Source organism: Lutra lutra, chromosome 15 (assembly GCF_902655055.1).
Source record: "Lutra lutra chromosome 15, mLutLut1.2, whole genome shotgun sequence".
Classification (NCBI taxonomy): domain Eukaryota; kingdom Metazoa; phylum Chordata; class Mammalia; order Carnivora; family Mustelidae; genus Lutra; species Lutra lutra.
Genome location: NC_062292.1, coordinates 15,475,492 through 15,496,420, shown reverse-complemented (window position 1 = coordinate 15,496,420; position 20,929 = coordinate 15,475,492). Strand labels below are relative to the sequence as shown.

Below are 20,929 nucleotides of genomic sequence, written 5' to 3'. Positions count from 1 at the left end.
ACAATATCTCTCATGAAGTGATACTGGAAATCCCTAACAAAACCAGTAAGTTAAACCCAACAGTATGTAAATAGTCAATCCATCACAAGCAATTGGAGTTTACCTTAGGAAAAGGCGCTTGACTTAAGTTTGAAAATTTATCAGCATAATTCACCAAATTAAAATAACAAAAGATAAAATAAAAATCATAGTCATCACAGTAGATATCAAAAAACATAATCCTTCCCCATTCATAATAAAAGAAAAAAGCTGTTGGCAACTTGGGAATAAAAGGTAACTTTCTCAACCTGACAAAATATTGGCTATGAAACAAACAAACAAATAAACAAAAAGACCCTACAGCTAGAGTCTTTTCCTTATTTTTAATGATGAAAAAACAAATGTTCTGCCCTCCCAAGACCCGGACAAGGTAAGGATATCCATTTCATTTGCTATTGAACTGGAGTTCTACCAAGTGTAATAAGGCAAAAAGAAGAATAAATGGCATAAGGAATTGAAGAAGTAAAATAATCTCTATTCACAGATGACGTCATTATCAGCTTAGTAAATCTTAAGGCCTCTACAAAGCAAACATTAGAACAAGTAAGTGAATTTACCAAGGAGAATAAGCCAATACACATAATCAGTTGCATTCTTATATATTAGCAACAAAAAATTGGAAAGTAAAATTAAGGAAACCATATATAATAACACGCAAAAAGCTCTGGCATAATAATGGATAAATTTAATGAAAGATTTGCAAGTTCTATACACTAAATACTATAAAATATTGTTGACAGAAATTAAAGACAAGAAAATTGAGATTTATAACCTGTTCAAGGATGAGAAAATTTAATTTTGCTGACATGCAAATTCTCCACCGAATCAAAGACAAAATGATTTGTCTGAAAATATTAACTCAAACTGGCAAATTTGTTTCTCACAAGGGTTCAGGTTAGCAATTCTGAAACGAAATGTATACTAGAAGTTGGAAAAATAAGTAAATAAATTATGATAACAGGAACCAGGTTTCTATCTGTCAGAGAAAGGAATGATTAGTATGAGCAGTATGAGCAAATTAGATTAGAATAAACTCCATGATGTTGAATTATAATTATCAATATCAGTGTGAATTCATGTATATATAAAGTACACATGTATATAAAGTATATATATATTAAAATATACATAAAACATATTTTATGTAAAATGTACATATGCATATGTGTGTGTATATATATTTATAGTCTTTTCTCATGTCCTATACAAAAAAGTAGATAGTGTCAAATATTAAAATAATTTTAATATTTAATAAATAAATATATATTTTAATAGAAAATAATTTTACTTTTACATAAATAAATATTAAAATAATTTTAATATTTTATTAGGATTTCTGGGGAACACTTAGAAGCTAATAAAGAAGTATTGTGTGGCCGAAGATACTATAAATAAAGACAATAAACAAATTCAGAAAATATGTTTGCAATGCAGATGCCAGATAAGGGTTTAAAAGCTATGATTATATGAAAAGAGCTTTAAAAATTGACAATAAACAGGCAACAATCTAAGAAAATGAGAACAGATATAAATAGGCAATTCGCAGATGAGCACATCCAAATGGCCAGCAAATACATGTAATTAAAAAAAAATTTGCTAATAGGGAAATGGAAAGTGAGCTAACAATAAACCACCACTTTAAACTTATCAGTCTGACAAAAATTTTAAATAGTGGTAACTACTGTCAGTGGGGATATGTGGAAAAAGTATTTTCTGCACTTCTGGTGAAAATGTAAATGGGTACAGATCCATTAGAAAGTAATCTGGAAAAAAAAAAGAAAGCAATCTGGGGACATTTATTAAAATTAAAAATGCATAAATCTTTTGACCCAGCAATCTCTCTCCTGGGTATATATCCATAGAAAGTAACCCTCCAAAACCCCCCAAAATAAAGATATGTGAACCCAGATGTTTATTGTAGTACTCTTTGGAATGGCAAAAATGTATACACAAAGGGGAAAATTATGGTAATCCATAAAACACAATTTATTGTTCATATCTGCTACCCTACAGGGATTTCCAAAAGCAATTACTCCATGAGAAAGGAGGTTGAAAAAAAAACAACCCTGTATAATATGATTTCATTTTTGTAAGGTAAACCATGACAAAAGCATACACACACATGTGTATACATGTACACACATGTATATTATAGGTACACATGGATATATATGAGATCAGGTTTGACAATCATTAATAGCATTACGGAAGACTGCACTAGTTAAGGGTAGGTTTGTATTGAGTAATGTGTATATTAATTCAAGTGGCTGGAGTAGGAGAGGCAAATATAAGAAGAAGGAGAAAGAGAAGTAGGGACCAGAAGAAGAAACAAAAAAGGAAATATTATACTGAAATGCATTATGATAATCTGTTTTACATAAAATTATGTTTGTGTGTATATGCATATTTTCTGACCTATGTGGGCCATGTATTGTGTGTGTTGTTCTGAGCACTTTATATATACTTTTTTTTTTAAAGATTTTTATTTATATATTTATTTGACCGAGAGAGATCACAAGTAGGCAGAGAGGCAGGCAGAGAGAGAGGAAGGGAAGCAGGCTCCCTGCTGAGCAGAGAGCCGGATGCGGGGCTCCATCCCAGGACCCCAGGATCATGACCTGAGCCGAAGGCAGAGGCTTAACCCACTGAGCCACCCAGGCGCCCCATATGTACTAACTTATTTTAACCTTCAGAACAACTCCATGAAGTTCAAATTATTATTATCCTAATTTAACAAATAAGGAAACTAAGAGATTAAATAATTTCCCAGAGGGATGTAATTATTATTTATAATAATATAAATTATTTTATATGTTATATATAATTTAGCTTCCGGGCTTGGACTTGAACCCAGGCAATGTGACCCTGACCCTGAAGCCTTGGCTCTTAACCACTAGACGTATCGCCTTGTATGTCCAGGATTTATCATTAAGCTAAATATACAATCGCAATGTAATGTGTTTAATATGACTTCACTTTGGTAAAAGAATAAACTCCTATAGATATCTGTTTGAGCAAGAAGAAAGCTGAAGGAGTCTAATCTGTAACTGTTAGTGTATTAGCTCTGGGGGGTGGCAGGGATGAATGCAAAGACAATGGTGGGGCAACTAACTTTGCTTTTATATTATCACTGAAATGCATATGATAAGCAGTCAGTCTCTTAGTGGAAAAAATTAGTGAATCACTGAGGTTTGGTTTTTTTTCCCCTCATTTAAGGCTTTTTGATATTTAAGTAACATTTGTTCAGTGGGAGTTTTCAGACATGAAAAGCTTTATGAAGGAGGTGCTATTTAGCACAGAGGTAAGATTTTTGAGAGGTCAGAGGAATAATATGAGAAAAAGCTTAGGGCAGCAAACCACAAGTCATCTTTAAAACATACCTTGCTTCAGGAACCTGAGCTAGCACAAGAATTTTTGTATGAAATCGGTGTTAATAAACCTGGAAGACTGCATAGGTTTATAGAGCCTTGAATGCCAGGATTGGGGAACCAGTGTTGCAGGTGCCCAGTCCACTTGCTCAGTGGACTGGGCACCTGCAACACTGGTTACGAACAGAGGCTGTGAGAAACTGTCGTGGCTGCTCTGTGGATGCCTGACAAAGCCCCAGCCTTGGCTCCAGCCCCCAGGAGTTCCTTCACCAAATACTGGCCCCACCCAGGGTTGTTTTAGTGCAGGTGACCCGTCCCCTCTGGTCCAGAGTCCACTGGCCATCCAAATGGGGGGCACTCACCCCATCCACTCCCTATACCTTCCTTGGGTGCCTCCTGTCACAGCTACTTTGCCAAAAGCCAAACAAACACTTGTCTCCAGCCCCAAAGGAGCTACCTTTCCTTTCTCCGGCTTGCTTCCCAGCAACAACTTCACTTCTGCCCTCAGGTGGATTTTGCTGACACAGGCTAGGAAAATCCCCAGGCCCTGGGGACGTAGATTTGACGCTTCTCCTTGTGTCTTAAGTGTGGGAAGGTGTAGTGGAGGGGGAGACAAAGCAAAACAAAATAGAGAGAAAGGTACAGTTTAAGGTGAGCTCTCCGGGATCCAGCATAACTCCCTCAAGGGATCAATGGAGCTTCGAGCAACTTCTCACATCTAAGTTTTATCCCCAGGATCAAAGTCGCAGACCAAAAATGGTTTTTAGAAATTCGTAATGATTTTTCTGCCTCTCCCATTGTTAGTAAAAATAGATGTCATCACAGGTCTAGGAGTTTGGTGCTCATTAAAAGACGTTTGCTGACTGATGGCCGTTAGCTGTAATATATACACTTAGCACCAAATCCGGTTACAACGTGCCTGGCCTCCTAACTAGGGCGCTCAGCTACTGAGTACAATCGCTGTACAGTCATTTAAAGTAAAATACTGTCATGTCTTTCCATTCTCAAAATGCTTCAATGTAAAAAAAAAAAAAAGCTTCAGTGTATCTCAATTCAAACTATAAAATAATATTGAAGTGACACATTTATGGCCAGGGGGCAGATATTAAAAGGTGATTCATTAAGGGTCACCGAACTGACACATTCATTTATGTACAGCTGGGTAATATAGCAGGAATTCTCTTTGTCAAACAGGGGTGCACAGAAATAGAGGGCTGGCTAGAGCCCAGACTCCATGCATTTCTAAGAATAAATTTTTAATCTAACGGTATGGGGGGAGGAAATACAACAACAAAAAACAAACTGAGCCTTAGAGAAAGCTCCCGGAATGGAAGATCGGTAATGGGAAAGGGATTGACATGGCTCTTTCACAGTAGCCAGATCTCCATTAAAAGGACTACTCATAATTTAGGGTCACATCCTTCAGTTTCAAAATCTGTAGGCTGTGGAAAGCCATGTGTACACAACCATACTGTTCTATTATATAACTGGGCTCTTTTCCTTCATTCTTAGTCATTCTTTTATACTCATGTGACTTTACCCCATTGATGAAGCCACTTCTAGACTTACAGCCTCTAGGAAGGAAGGAACAAAGAAGTCAATCACTGACATTTGAGTTTCAAAAGCCGAAGTCCTTATGTAAACAGTAAAGTTGGAAAACTAGTGATGTATGAAATGCAAGTGTTTTTGTTTTGTTTTTCTGTTTCAGAAAACCTAAAAATGATCTGGGCTGGAAAAAGGAAAAATCAGAGAGAAGATGAGGGATTAAAATACCCCCGAATCCTTGGGAAGAGACCACATATGTTCCCTTGATCTTAGGCCAAGTCAGGCGGGGGAGGAAGCACATCCCCAGACAGGTCTGGGGGTCCAAGAGGAGCCTGGGAACTGGCACCTGCTTCTGCAGGCCTCAGGCAGGTTGTAGGTTGTCGTTAAAATGCACTTTGCTCTGCTTGTCATGGTAGCCTTTGAGTAGCAATGGCTGCATAAGGTATCTGGCCAAAAAAGGACTGAGACAGCATCAGAGTTCCCCCTGTGGAGAGGGGCTCAGAGATCGGCCCAACAGACCCGATGAGGCCTGATGGTTAGAACAAGGCAGACACAACTTGTAAGGATTCGGTAACCACATTCGGCATAGTAAATGTTACCAACGCAGATGTCAAATCATCCACGTCAAGGACTTGGACCTCCCAAAGCACCAGAGCCTGGAAGCAAACATGGGATTTGGGAAGGTCCTGAATTGACTGAGAAGATGAGAATTGACTGAAACCATGGAAGTAACCCCAAACTCATCCAAGATTAAGTTTTTACTAAGTAAAATGGAGAACTTAGAACAAAAATTAAATTCACTTTATAGGAAAAATAAATCATCTTTCTTAAATGTTCAGGTTGAGAATAAGCTGAGAATCGTACACACTTCATATGACTCTCTCAAGCATAATTTTTCCACTGTTCAGAGACAGTTGGCCATTACTGTAAAGTTAAAAAATATGTTCTTAATATCCAATATCCAACTATCATCTATCAATGAAAATATATATTCTGTGATTTAAAAACACTTGGATCATTTAAAACTATTTTTTTAAAGATTTTATTCATTCATTTGACAGAGAGAGAGAGAGAGAGAGAGAGATCACAAGTAGGCAGAGAGGCAGGCAGAGAGAGGGGGAAGCAGGCTCCCTGCTGAGCAGAGAGCCTGCTGCGGGGCTCAATCCCAGGACCCTGAGACCATGACCCAAGCCGAAGGCAGAGGCCTAACCCACTAAGCCCAGCCGCCCCAGATCATTTAAAACTATTAAAATGATTCTGTTTTTTCATCACTATTGAAATGTGTTTGTTTATACTGGAAAGTTAGAGTTTGGCAGACCAGGAGAATTATAAAAGGAAATTAAGAGGTAATATCCTATATATGACATTTTAATTGGAGATTCTTTTCTTTCTTTTTTTTTTCTTTAGGTAAGCCCTATACCCAATGTGGGTCTCAAACTCAGAACCCTAAGATCAAGAGTCACATGCTCTACCAACTGAGCCAGCCAGACACCCTTAATTGGAGATTTTGTTAATCCCAATAATTTGTCTGAGTGTATGTGGTGGGATCAAAGAATAAAGTATAAAGCAAATTTTTTTTTTAGAATTCACACATCTAAATGAGTACCATCCTGAAATAATCACACTGGAAAACCACTGAGATCTAAAGGTATTGATGCTGAAATAGTTTTGGAAGCCCTCTTCTGAAGTTGGCTTCTGCGATAGTATATGAAAAGATAATAAGTGTTATTACTAGGTTTTAACCAATTTGCAAGCTGAATGGCAGCCTGAGAGACTTTTTAAGTCATACTTTAGCTTTGATTATTAATATTTCAAGTTTGATATACTTATTCAATAAATTGGCTCCCAAACATTATTAACAGAGTTCATAGCACAAAGCCATCCTTAAAGAATACCCACATTGAAAAGATGCCAAACATCACACTTCTGAAGGGCATCAAATGAACTACCAAAGGCAGAAATGGTAGAAAATGCATATTCATTCCACAGGGAAGAAAAAGACAGTTAACAACTGTCTCAAATGTGGTAAGATATTGTGGTCTTCTTTTTAAAGCAAAACAATAATGTGGTATCAAAAAAAGAAAAGCAAAAGAGAGGCAAACTAGCTGGAGTGTTCCAAATGTAGAGTATCCAAGCATACCGAGATATAGAGAACATGAGAAGAGACGACCTAGAACATGTCTAAAATCAATCTCTTGAACAGTCTTCCTTCGCCGCTCCTCAAAGGGACTGATTGTATGTGACATGTCTGAATGGTACCTATCCTCACCCTCTGATCCCAGAAGATGAATTGAAATGTTCCAAATGATAATTGGAAATATTATTTTACTATCCATGAGCAGAGTGAGTTTTTAATATTTAACAAACGTGAATCCGTCAGCACTGACCAATCAGAACCAAGGTAGTAAGAAATGAGCACTCGCCATTAACAACTGACATTGTCATTCCGGGCATCTCAACCGAGTATCAGCCCTGCTCATGAGTGTTTCTCAAGGGGAGACATAGCTCCTTTTTACATAGAAATCTCTTTTGTTTGTCTTTATATGAACTCAGGAAGAAAGAGTCTCTAATTGCAACCCATCTTTTGGAAGGTCTATACTTTGTTTCAAAAAAGGTAAAAACAAACTGAAAATAAACGATTTTTTTAATTCGGAAGGCTTTAAAAGCAAAGTGATATCACTCGACTAGACAGAACTGGGCCTCCTAATTTTCTGTTATAAATATAAACCTTACATGGTTTACATGGAGTCCAGGTTCTGTAGGAGAAATGTATGCTACATCCTGTTACTGATAAAGTGGAATGGGAATAAAAGGGCTGGTTTTATCATATCCTGAGCACATAGAAGATTTTCAAGTTACTCCAAAGGGCAACAGGTCTCTCTTAGACTGCTTTTCTCATGTTGATGGAGAATTGCGTTCCAGAGGGCTTCCCAGAGCTAGCCAGCTTCATCTCTTGCTTGCAGTGGCCCTTAACTCTCCCTCTCTCTCCCACTTTGCTCTGGACTCCTCCAGTCCATGGGCCCCATAGCAGCAAATGCGATCAATTCCCTTCCCTGCATACAACTTTTCAATAACTTTCTATCACATTTCTGAGGAAAGATCAAAGATCAAAGAGCATGTAGCATGACTACATGTTCCTTAGTGATTAGCCCCGAGTATTTCTCCAACGTCATGTTCAACCTCTCACCCTTTCACTCACTGTCTTCCAGCCCCATAGGACTGAGTTCTTTCCACCCACTGGCTGTTCACCCATACGTTTCCTTGTTGTCTTCATCAACTGTTTCCCACTTAGCCCTCAATTTCAGCTTCCTTCACACTTTTAAAGAGGCCTTCCCTGAATCTCCAGTTAGTTACTTCCTTATCATCATGACCTCAAAGATTTAAACATTGGATGGATTTCAGTTTGTTGCAATTATTATCCTGCTCCCATTTTTAGCTAATAGCAGCTTTTTAAGATTGGGTCTGTGTCATGAACCAGTGACATAGCCTTGTGAGTCCTGAGAACTTCTTCATTATATGATACGACAAGATAGTTCCATGTTCATCTCCTACATTTCTTGACTCACACTTGGAGTCGCACATTTCTCAAAAATGTCTTGACTTCTTTTAGTAGGAAAATGGTATAGGAAGACCACAGTTTTGGGGTTAAAGATTCTCATTGCTACTGGGTACTTAGTAATTTTTTCTGGGTTTTTCCAATGGACATGGTTGGGAAATACACATATACCTATATCTTACATCATACATAATGTATTACATACCTACCCTGTTACATATGTTCTTAATCACATATATACAGTTTATACACCACATGTGTGTGTGTGTGTGTATATATATATATATATATATATATATTTTAAATACCTTATGAGTTAATAATGATATTCCCAGTTCAAATTCAGTACTAAAAGTTTATTTCCTCTATACCCCCCTTTTTTTTCCATATCAAGAACCCTGGTTCTCAAGGTCACAAGGGATGATACAGTTAGAATATAGTATAATTACTCATTTGTTTTATTCATGTTGCATGCAGAATAATGTCCAAATAGCAATACTAATATTACCAATAATATGATTACTGAATACATTGAAAATTTTTGTTTAGCATATGCCATCCCCAACATCCACCTATCTTTTTAAAGATTTATGTATTTATTTGAGAGAGAAAGAGAAAAAGAGCACAAGCAGGAGGGGCAGAAGGAGAGGGAGAGAGAATCTCAAGCAGACCCTGTGCTAAGCCTCCAGCCTGGCTTGATCTCATGACCCTGAGATCATGACCAAGAGTAGACACTCAACTGACTCTGCCACACAGGTGCCCCCCACCTTTTTTTTTTTTAAATTTCTTTTCAGTGTAACAGAATTCATTGTTTATGCATCACACCCAGTGCTCCATGCAATACGTGCCCTCCATAATACTCACCACCTGGCTCCCCCAACCTCCCACCCCCCGCCCCTTCGAAACCCTCAGATTGTTTTTCAGAGTCCATAGTCTCATGGTTCACCTCCCCTTCCAATTTCCCTCAACTCCCTTCTCCTCTCCATCTCCCCATGTCCTCCATGTTATTTGTTATGCTCCACAAATAAGCAAAACCATGATAACTGACTCTCTCTGCTTGACTTATTTCACTCAGCATAATCTCTTCCAGTCCCGTCCATGTTGCTACAAAAGTTGGGTATTCATCCTTTCTGATGGAGGCATAATACTCCATAGTGCATATGGACCACATCTTCCTTATCCATTCGTCCATTGAAGGGCATCTTGGTTCTTTCCACAGTTTGGCAACTGTGGCCATTGCTGCTATAAACATACCCCCACCTATTTTTAATAATTATACTATACAGATATTATCAGAGCATATACTCATTACATATTATATTCTCTCCTTTTCAATCCTTATTTAACTATAATTCTATAAGTAACAATACATTTGAGTCTTTCCATGATTATTCATTGAACAAATAGATAAAGTGCTTTATTTTTTAAAAGAAGTGTTTAAGGTGTGAAACACGTTGTATGGTTGTGGGAAAAAGAATAAAGCACTATAATATACATTCATGTAGAATGTCTCAACAAGACCATAATGTCAATTTCTCATTAGAATATAGCCTTATAAGTTTTCAGTAATAAGTCAATCTTATTGACTTACAAGTCAATCAGTTCTGTAAGGGAGCCCTGATTTATTGATTTTGAGAGTTCACCCCTGGGCCTAGACCTCTGCTCTACACACTTTAGATCTTACCGTGAGCTTCTTGGATGTTACTGCTACTGGCTTGGGCAAAATCCCTCCTAGTTGCAGTGGATCTTCTCAAATTGGCCTGCCATGTATTCAGTAATTATTGTTGACTGTTTTGAGTTTCTCCTGTTAGCAGAACCACCAAATGACTTATTGCTCTTTTCTGTGTTTTCCCATGCAGACCTCTTTTTTTTTTATGATTTTACTTATTTATTTACGTGGGAGGGAGAGAGAAAGTGCAGTGGGGTAGAGGAAGCGCAGAGGGAGAGGGACAAACAGACTCCACACTGAGCAAGGAGCCTGATGTGGGGCTCAATCCCACATCCCTGAGATCATGACCTGAGCCCAAATCAAGAGTAGGATGATTAACCAACTGAGCCATCAAGGCACCCCCACAGACCTCTTTTTAAAAATCCCCTAGGTACCCAGTACCCAACCGAAACATTAAATGAAGAATATTCCTACAAATGAACTTACATAATTACCATGTGTACTATAAAGAAAAGGTATATTATGCTGTGAAACAAATACTTGCTTCTCATGCACTTTTTTCCTGTTGGGAATGTCTCTCTTGTCCAATCTACTCAAAAGGTTAGAGCTCTATAGCAATAACCAGCATATTTCCTCCTCCTCCTGGGATCCTAGGCACATTTTTACCTAAGAAGTCGGGCTCTACTTGTTCTCTCAAGAACTGGGAGGACTAACTAGCCTCAATGGACATTCCTAAAAAGACTGTGGAAGACAAAGATCAAATTTCTATTATAACTATGTCCCATGAGTCCTAAGTGTACAATTTATCTTTTATATACATCATGCCTAGACTTGGAACACCACTCCCCATACACATAAAAATCTTCTGCCACCATGGGTAAACAGCTTTATTTCCACTACTCACTGTTGGCCAACATGTTTATCAAACCATTTATTTCAGAAAGCTAGACTGTATGGTCTCTGTGCGTCCAGAACCTCAACCCATCCATCATTTTATTAGGCGGATCTCTCCCTCTTTCTGGCTCCCTACTACGAACATAAAGATTGAGCTAAATTTTCTGGCAACTAAGACATAAACTTTACTATTAGATATTTTGTCTCTCTCTTTCTCCTTCCTTTCTGCTATGGCTGAACATCTAAAACACTGGTATAACTTTTAGCATTTCACTTTCCTCTTACTTTACTGCCTTAATATCCATACCACTTTTCACTTCCTAGGTTTCTCAAGCTCGAACAGCTTCCGGCTGTCAGCACGTCATTGCAGTTACTCTCTTGACCACCAACTCCAAAGAACACACTTTAGCCTTTTTTGGGGTCTTTATCTTTATATTAGTTATGGCATTTGATACAGTTGCCCATTCTCTTATAAGTCTCTCTTTTGGCTCCACATACCATTTTCCTCTAGATTCTCACTGCTGGTGTGGCCCAGTATCAGCTTCCTCTCTGGCTCTTCTTTCTCCATCTGCCCATTATATATATATATATATATATATATATATATATATAAGTATTTAAAAGATTTTTTTTATTTATTTGACACACAGAGAGAGAGAGAGAGATCACAAGGAGGCAGAGAGGCAGACATAGAGACGGGGAAGCAGGCTCCCTGCTGAGCACAGAGCCCTATGCGGGGCTCGATCCCACGACCCTGAGACTATGACCTGAGCTGAAGGTGGAGGCTTAACCCACTGAGCCAGCCAGGCGCACCCCTGCCCATTATATATCGATGCCATCTCTTTGGAAATGCCCAGCCCCTTCTCAATACACTTACCTCTCCACATCGTTCACAGCTTCATCTATGGATTTAACTAACAATTCTGAATTTTTATCTCCAACTTGCGAATCATATTTCCAACGACCTAATGGGCATCTTCCACCTCCTAGATTTTTGATACCTCAAACTTAAAATACCATGCATCTTGCTTCCTTCTTCTTAATAAATTCACTTAATTCATTTAATAAGTATTTACTGGGCCTACTATGTACCGAGATTATTCTAGGTACAACAGTGAATTAAAGGGCAAAAAAAAAAAAAAAATCTGCACTGTGGAGCATTCAGTTTAGTTATGAGGGCTATATTCTAATGAGAAATTTACATTATGGTCTTGTTGAGACATTCCCTATGAGTATATATCATATTGCTTTATTCTTCTTCCCACAACCATACAACAATGTGCACATACAATAATTTATTTCACCACATCCACAATAATGGACATTTACATTATTTCTAATGTTCTGGTATTAAGAGATGTCACAGTAAATACCCTTAGACATCTGATGTCATCTGTCTATGTATCCATAGAATGAACTAGAAGCAGAATTTTTAGCTCTGGGATTATGTACATCAGTAATATTCATATACATTCAAAAGTATCTTCCATAAAGTTTGCATCAATTCTGTCACTGGTAATTTACAAAAGCATCTGTTTTCCCACACCTTTGATAACATAGATATCAAAATATTTCCCATACGATTTCCCAATGTTTTCCCCTTCTCTTCCTGCATATGAAATTGAATTTCATTCTATATTTTAAAAATCACTTGTATTTACTCTATATTTTCTTTTCCATGTGTGTGTTTGGCCTTTTTCTACTTGGTTGTTAGGTATATTCATGTTGTTTTGTAGGCTTTCTCTACACATATCTGCATATACATATAATAGCTCTTTGTCCATGAAATAACATATATCTACATATTAACACTAAAAAGTAGAAACAGAAATTTTTGAAAGTATCATTTACAAGAGGTCCAAAAAAGTGAAATACCCACATATAAATCTAACAAAAAATGGGCAGAGACTACATGAGGAAAACTATAAAAGTGAGGCTAGAAATGAAGCAGAACAAAAGAAATGGATTAGACGACTCAAATATTAGTAAGAAGTCAAATTTCCCCAAATTTATCGAGAAAGTCAACACTATCCCAATCAAAATGCCAGCAGGATTTTTGTAGATGTCATCCCAGCTGATTTTAAATTTTATATGGAAAAACAAAGAATGTAGAAAAATCAACTTCGAGGAAGAACAAATTTAGAGGAACTCACACTACATGATTTCATGACCTACTGTGAAGCCATGCTAATCAAAACTGTATGTTATTAGTGAAAGTATACACACATAAATTAATGGGACAAAATAGAGAGTCCAGAAATAAACTTACAAAACTATAGTGAACTGACTTTTAATACAAGTACAAACGCAATTCTAAGGTTAAAAGATAGTCTTTTCAGGGCACCTGGGTAGCTCAGCTGATTAAGCCACTGCCTTCAGCTCAGGTCATGATCCTAGAGTCCCCGGATCGAGTCCCTCATCGGGCTACCAGCTCTGCAGGGACTCTGCTTCTCCCTCTGACCTTCTCCCCTCTCATGCTCTCTCTTATACTCTCTCTCAAATAAATAAATAAAATCTTAAAAAAAAAAAAGATAGTCTTTTCCAGGAATGATGCTGAAACAATTAGACATTCACATGCAAAAGATACATCCCTTCACCTACACCTCTTACTTTATAAAATATATTAACTCAAAGTGGGTCATGGGCCTAAATGTAAAACATAAAATTACAATCTTCTGAAAAAAGAAAATACCAGAGAAAATGGTTGTGAGTTGGGTTAGAAAAAACATCATTAGCTACAATATGAAAAACTTGGTCCATAAGAGAAAAAAAATGGATCAGTTTTATCTCATCATAACTAAAACCTTTTTCTTTGTAAGATATGGTTAAGAAAATGAAGAGCAGAGAGTAGAAAATACCTTCAAATCACAAATCCAACAAAGAGTTTATACCCCTAATTTTAAAAGGACTCTCAAAACCAACAATAAGAAAACAAAGATCCAGTTAAAAAAAAAATAGACAAAAGATTTGAACACATTTCACCAAACAGGATATTCAAATAAGAAACAGGCAGATGAAAAGATGCCTGGGGCACCTCGGTGGCTCAGTCAGTTAAGCATCTGCGTTTGGCTCAGGTCATAATCCCAGGGTTCTGGGATCAAGCCCCACATCAGGCTTCATGGTCAGCAGTGAGTCTGCTTCTCCCTTTCCCTTTGTCCCTCCTCCCACCCTTGCATGCTCTCTCTCTCTTAAATAAGTAAATAAAATATTTTTTAAAAAAAGAAAAGATGGGGGCACCGGGGTGGTCAGTCGGTTAAACGTCTGCTTCCAGCTCAGGTCATGATCCCAGGGTCATGGGATCAGATCAGGCTCCCTGCTCCGTGGAGAGCCTGCTTCTCCTTCTCCCACTCCGTCTGCTTGTGATCCCTCTCTCGCTGTCTGTCTCTCTCGTCAAATAAATAAATAAATAAATGAAATCTTTTTTTTTTTTTTAAAAGAAAAGATGCTCAATGTCTTACACCACAATGCAGTGCCATTGTATCTTATTAGATCCACTTATTAGAATGGCCAAGAAATAAAAACAAATGAACGAATAAAATGACAATATCAAGGGCCAGCAGGAAGGTTGAGTGACTACAAATCTCTGGTAGGATGGCAAAATGGTAAAGTCACTCTGGAAGTTTCCATTTACGATATGACCTGCAATCCCACACCTAGGTATTCATCTACCCTAGAGAAATGAAAACTTAGATTTACACAGAAACCCATGTTTAAAGCAAATTATATGTAGAGCAACGTTGTTCAGAATCACCAAAAACTGTCCGAGTGTTCTTCATGGGTTGAATAAATCAACACACTCTGGTACGATAAAATTCTGCTCAGCCATAAAGGGAAACAAAGGATCGATAGACATGACGACAGGGAGGAACCACAGATGCATTCTGCTAAGTGAGAGAAACCAGACGGAAAAGGTTGCCAGCTCTCTGATTTCACTTCTGGGACATTCTGGAAGAGGCAAAACCATAGAAACAAAAAACAGGTAAGTGGTCCCAGGACCTAATATGAGGGAGTTTCCATAGGAAAGCGGCATCATGAGGGAATATTTTGGGGGTGAAAGAACTGGTTTGATTATAGTTAGTTACAAGACTACACATTTGCCAAACTCACAGAGCTATGCACACAAACATTAGTGGATTTTTACTTCACGTGGATTTTTAAATAAATTAAATATATATATATATATATATATATATATATATATATATATATCAAACAAAAAGCTGTGTTCAGTGAGCAGATTATCTCACCCCGAAGGAGTGAGAATCCTACACCTTTCTCAAAATAAATCACATCTTTAAAACATGAAGGCAAAGAAGCAAGAACTTTTTCAGGACTGCACTACTCAGAACTCGAAACTCTCAAGGTGTGAAAAGAAATCAGTGCCTTTTGCACGGGACTGTTCTATCCACCTTGACCCTGCACCTTGGGTTTCAAAAGGGGGAAACAGCATGAGGGAAACCAAAGCCTTTGGCATCATACTATGTGATGATGTGTCATCACATCACCACTAGCTCTGCTGCGCTTAGTCTAACTTAGGGGCCATTTCTCTCACAGGAGGAAGGAACAACCATGGGATACTCTCTGAGCAGTGCCCATGCAGAACCAGGGAAGAACTCCTCTAAGCTTCATTCGATTACATTCAGATGCATCAAAGCCCTCTCTATTCCACGAATTCTTCTTTAAGCCTACATTTTCATGATATACCACCAACCAAAACGATTGCAACAGAACGTGTAGCAGTGTTAGCCTTTCAAATGAAAAGAAAATGAGGAACTGGGTAAAAAGAGTCTTGCACACACAAAGCTACTAATATGAAAAAAAAATCAACACGTTGCATTTCCAAATCACCTTGTGGTTGACTGTGAGATAGTTGGATTCTACTGCTATATGGTTTTTCTGTTTTTCTCTTGTAACTGTAAATTGTGGTTCCTGCTGGCTAAAATCTTCAGTCATACCAAGGAAGACTTCTGATTACTAGACTTGAGTCGACAGATAGACCTATGCCCTGAGTCTCAGAATCTATGCCTACAAGATGTAGTAGCTGACCAGCCTCTGAGAAGCTATGGAGCAGAGTTTTACGTGATGCTGTCACCTCATTAACTGGTATACATACAATTATTATATAACATTATAATAATTATATCTATAATATAAATAAAATAATATAAATTGTATAAAATCCAATTGTCCAGAACCATATTATTTCAGCCAAGCAAGGTTGCCAAGGTCACAACTTGTGGCCTTGACTCCTTTGTAAAATAAAAAGTTTAAATGAGTAGATATGAACACCTTTACTCTCTTGAAGTGTCTGGAATATATTGGTAGTGGAGAAGACAGGGAATTGCAGACACTCAGGTTTTTCTGCACACTTGACTGAGGTTGACCTAATTGCACTAGGTCTGCTCCGTGTGTGTGTCTGGTTGGTTGGGTCTCTGTGGAAGACACAATGCAACCTAAGTGTTAATTACTGCTTTAGTTTAAGGCTCCCATTAAAGCATGAAAGAAGCAGATGAATTATATATTTCTGGATAAAAATCAGTGATTGTCATAAAATCATCAGACAAAGTATGCTCGATGCAAAGTCTCTTTTCTCTATAGTCAACATTCTCCCTAGACTACTCTGCTTCGTTCTGCTTTATTATTCATATTATGCATCAAATGAAGTAAATGTAGCATCCCTCTCTGCTTTAAGGATGAGAACAAATGAAATAATATATGTGGAAATCCTTTGAAAAGAAAATGGCGCTATATAGATGCAAGATAATATTTTCTTTAATAGCCACTGCTGACACTCTCCCAAATACATGGTAACTTTCCACATAGGAAATCTGACAGCTAGATTGTTACTTCATAGCTGTGATGTGGAAACATTGCTTAAGCCAGTTTCAGCCATAGTGTAAGAATGATGGTTCTGCCAAGTGCTTTGCACTTGTAACAAATGAACACAATAAATCAAATCATCAAAATACACTGTCCACATAAAACTTTGGTTTCTGTAGGCACTATAGAAAGATGTCATAGGAAATATCTTGAAGATGAACATTTTCAGTCCTTAAACTCTCAAAAACACCATTTCTGCTGAGAATGATTTTGCTGATTACGGTGGGTTCCCTAAGATGATTAGACACAGGATGGAAGGGAAACTTAATTAATGATGGCCAATCCAGTGTTTCCACTGTCTGAATCATTGAGGACTGTAGGCAGTCAATCAAATTGATTTTACCTCCTCACATGTTTAAATCATCTTTTAAAAACTTTGTTATTTTTGATTTGTACATTCTGAGCACCTTACTCATTCTTTCATTGCACTTATAGGGACTTTGCTTACCAATTTTCTTATATTAGGAGCTCACTAAGTGAAGAATAGATAGTTCCATCGAGCCTTATCTTTGGTAGCATTTAGCACAACCAAGGAATTTAGGAATTATTTTAAACAGCTAGAATGACCAGAACTGCTTCTTCAGAATGGCCCCAAGATCTCATGTAGGTTAGCCATCCTACCGCACTCTCACTATAGGCCAAGCATGGCACAAATTGTCTCATTTAATCTTTACAGTAATAATTCCAAGGAGGAAGAATTGTTAATTCCATATTATATATGAAGAATCAGAAACTTAGCGTTTGAGTAATCTTCTCCAGGTCACGTAGCCTATAAGTAACTGGAATTATGGGGTCTGGAATTCCAAGAAACAATTGTCTGACTCCAAATCTCCAAGTACTTTTCTTTCCCCTCCATTTTGAATCTCCTTTCCTATATCATATCACCAATGTCAGGGAACTCATTTCTCTTGGTATGGCAAATCTTGCATAGTTCTGGGTATAGATCTTTCTGATATCAAACAACTAACTAGAAAAAAATATATCACGCCATAAAAATTCAAGTTATCATTTGTCATCAGCAACTATATCCCAATCCTTCTGGAGGGTGGAGGGGTTCTAAGTTGACATTTTCCTTTTGAAGATAATCCTCAAAATTGTAATCATTCTATCATATATTACTGACTTGGTTTTCGTCAAATAGTCATATGCCTTAGGACTTCTCTAATGTTACATCATTTCTTGATTGAGGTTCCAGAATTCTACATAATAAATCCAGATGATGTTACCCTGAAAAAAGTGTGGATGATAACAAATCTTCTAATTCTTAAGAGAGCTTTGAAATGATTCCTATAGAATGGCTTATTCTAATGAGAATTATATTCTGACAGATTTGTCTGTATAAATCATATGTAAAATATACCTCTAAGTAGGAGACAGGACTGAACTGTTAATGGGATAATTTAAGCTTATCCAAATGCTGTATATGATTACCCCGAAGTATTTTACCTTGATGATAATTGCTGCTTAGTTACAGTTCCTGTCAGTTTCTACCCAAAGGATTCTACCACCACTTCTAACAAGATGGGGTAAAATCACCTGTACAGCATTCTTGTTACTTATAATAGCAGAAGGACATGTATTCAGTTTAACAATTATCTATGGCATTATTATCTGGCATGGTAGAAGATAGAGATGGCAGCTCTAATAAAACTACCTTACCTCTCTAGCTCTCTCCCAATCAGTGCCTTTCTCCGTGTTTTCTGCTTCTCTCCTGTCACTCCAGGAACATTTGGTTTGACTCCAAGAGTCTCTTCATCCACTTGCCTCTCAGTTTATTTTCATGCTCCTTACACCTAAAAAATGATCTCCCCCATTTGAGGGTTTGGCCAATGTCTTGGCTTACCCACCAATCTTCAGCAGAGGGGGCTCCAAATTAGCTAATTACAATTCCAGGGCTACAAATTAACACCTGGAAATTGCATCCTAATTGGAAATCAGCTGATATTTTATATACTGAATTGCTCTAAAAACTTTATATCCCTTCAAATAAACAATGAGTTGAACAAACCCTTGTATTTGAAGAGAAAAACAACCAAGAATAGAAATTGATTAGAAATTTCATTTTTAAAGAAATTCCTTATTGGAAACAGTAATGCAATGTAACCTCATTATTATGCAGTTTCTGTTAAACAAAATTCAATCACATTCATGGATAAGTTAATAAAATAGAATCCTAATATGAAATGATTACTGTACAATCAAGACATTTGCCTATGACCCAAAACCAACATATATACATTCAAAAACTTCCTAATAAGTATGTACTCTGCCAGGCACTAAAGATGGACTTAGCTATGTTGAATATTTACATAGGATTATGCTACTGATGAACTTGATTTCCATTTCCAGGATCATAATCCTATTCCAATGGAGTAAAAAATCTTACATAGAGACATCTAAACAATTTTTTCAAACAATACTACTCACCAAATAAATATGGAAATGTAAAAAGAAAAAAAAGTCTTCATTCCCAGGTTTTAGTGTAAACTATCAGAGTTTTTCTTCCCCATTTCTAAGATTCTGAGCTATCTCTTCCCTAGTAAACAAATAAGATTCACTGAGAAAATAACTAATATTCTAAGTAAATTGCAAATAACATGTGTCAATCTATATGTGGAAAATTGATTACAAGATGAACTGTAACATGAAACCAAAGCAAAGACAGTTTAAATGACCAGAGTCCAAATGTAATGGAATGTGTAGATACTCATGTTCATCAACTTTGCATTGCCAGAATTAAGACATCACACAATAAAAGCCTGATATAACATGCCTATTATATAAAACATGCCCACATGAACGTGCAATTTATTTCAGTGTTGCAAAGTCATGGAAAAAATTCCAGTAACTAACGCTCTGTTGGAACCACCCAATGAGTTTAATTATAGACTTGTCTAGGAAGGCTCCCTACATCAAATACTCGCTTGGAAATCTACTCCATGTACTCCAGAAAATTTGAAAACAAATGAGATACGTGATTCTTGCTAAGATACTTACAGTAGAAGTTCCTTTTTGCTTGTGGGTTCATCATTTGGGGATGTTTTCATCAGGAGTCATCATGCTTTTGATCTTGAATGCCGTTCTTCCACCAAGGTTTCTTGTCCGTAATATCCAAAACGGAGTCACTTGTACTAACAAGCCATTGTCCCATACTGTTTCCTTTCTTGTGTGAAAGTTACCCTGTAGATCGATTTCCTGTCCGAAAACACTCCAAAATGAACCAACGCTGCTGTACGCCAGTGAAACGTGCTACTCCAATACTCTGTCTTAGCAGTTTGGTTCAGAAAGAGATTTCCTGATTGAAATGAGGAACTAGATCCCAGTTGTTCCAGGGAGCTTAAAAGACAGACGTTTCTTCCTCATGAAGGAGCATATTAAGATTTGCCAACGTCATTTACTCTCACTAGTCTGTGGCTTGAGCACTATTGCCCACGAAGCCTCCACGGACTGCCTGAAGACCCTCCCGATTGCCACGGTAACAATATCCCAACTAGGTTTTAAAATCAGGCTTAGTATGCTTTGAAGTACATAATGTTTTCCATTCCTGAAAGGACAAAGAGATCTACATTGTCAAAGTTTATTTTTAAGCTCATGTGCTTGCTAAGTGCAGTGGCGAACAGGCTTTCCGTGCCTGTAGTGCCATTGCTGGAACCTATTAATGCAAACAGATGAATTGCTGGCTTACTTCCACGGGGGCTTTTCTTTCTTTCTTTCTCTTTAACCTTATCTACATTGCCTGGATTATAATTTTTTTAAATCGAGAATGTTAATCAGTTTTCTGAGTTGCTTGTTTTAATTTTATCAGTACAGAAGCTATGTGAGAAAGGCAAATTAAGAGGAAGGTTTCAAATAGCTTCAGCCGAGATAAAGTAATTGTAGGTAGATTCTGTTTCTGGAAGAAGTTTGAGGGACATGTGGAGATAGTAAAAATGACGATTTTAAAAAAAATAAAGGAACTAATGGTAAAGAATGAAAGAA

At 37.3% G+C, this 20,929-nt stretch overlaps 1 protein-coding gene across 2 annotated transcripts in view; it reads right to left on the bottom strand.

Moving 5' to 3' along the window:
- Nucleotides 1-20,368, bottom strand: part of KCNK2 (potassium two pore domain channel subfamily K member 2) — a 218,583-nt gene extending 198,215 nt beyond the window's left edge. Inside the window, exon 1 of one of the 2 annotated variants that reach the window (XM_047705671.1) lies at nt 19,949-20,368. In XM_047705671.1, the coding sequence (XP_047561627.1) occupies nt 19,949-19,982 (34 nt within the window). In that variant the 5' untranslated portion in view covers nt 19,983-20,368. Of the gene's footprint in view, nt 1-18,610; nt 18,668-19,948 lie in introns of those variants that run through there. The other variant, XM_047705673.1, reaches the window with a different exon arrangement.
- Nucleotides 20,369-20,929: the final 561 nt, after the last annotated feature.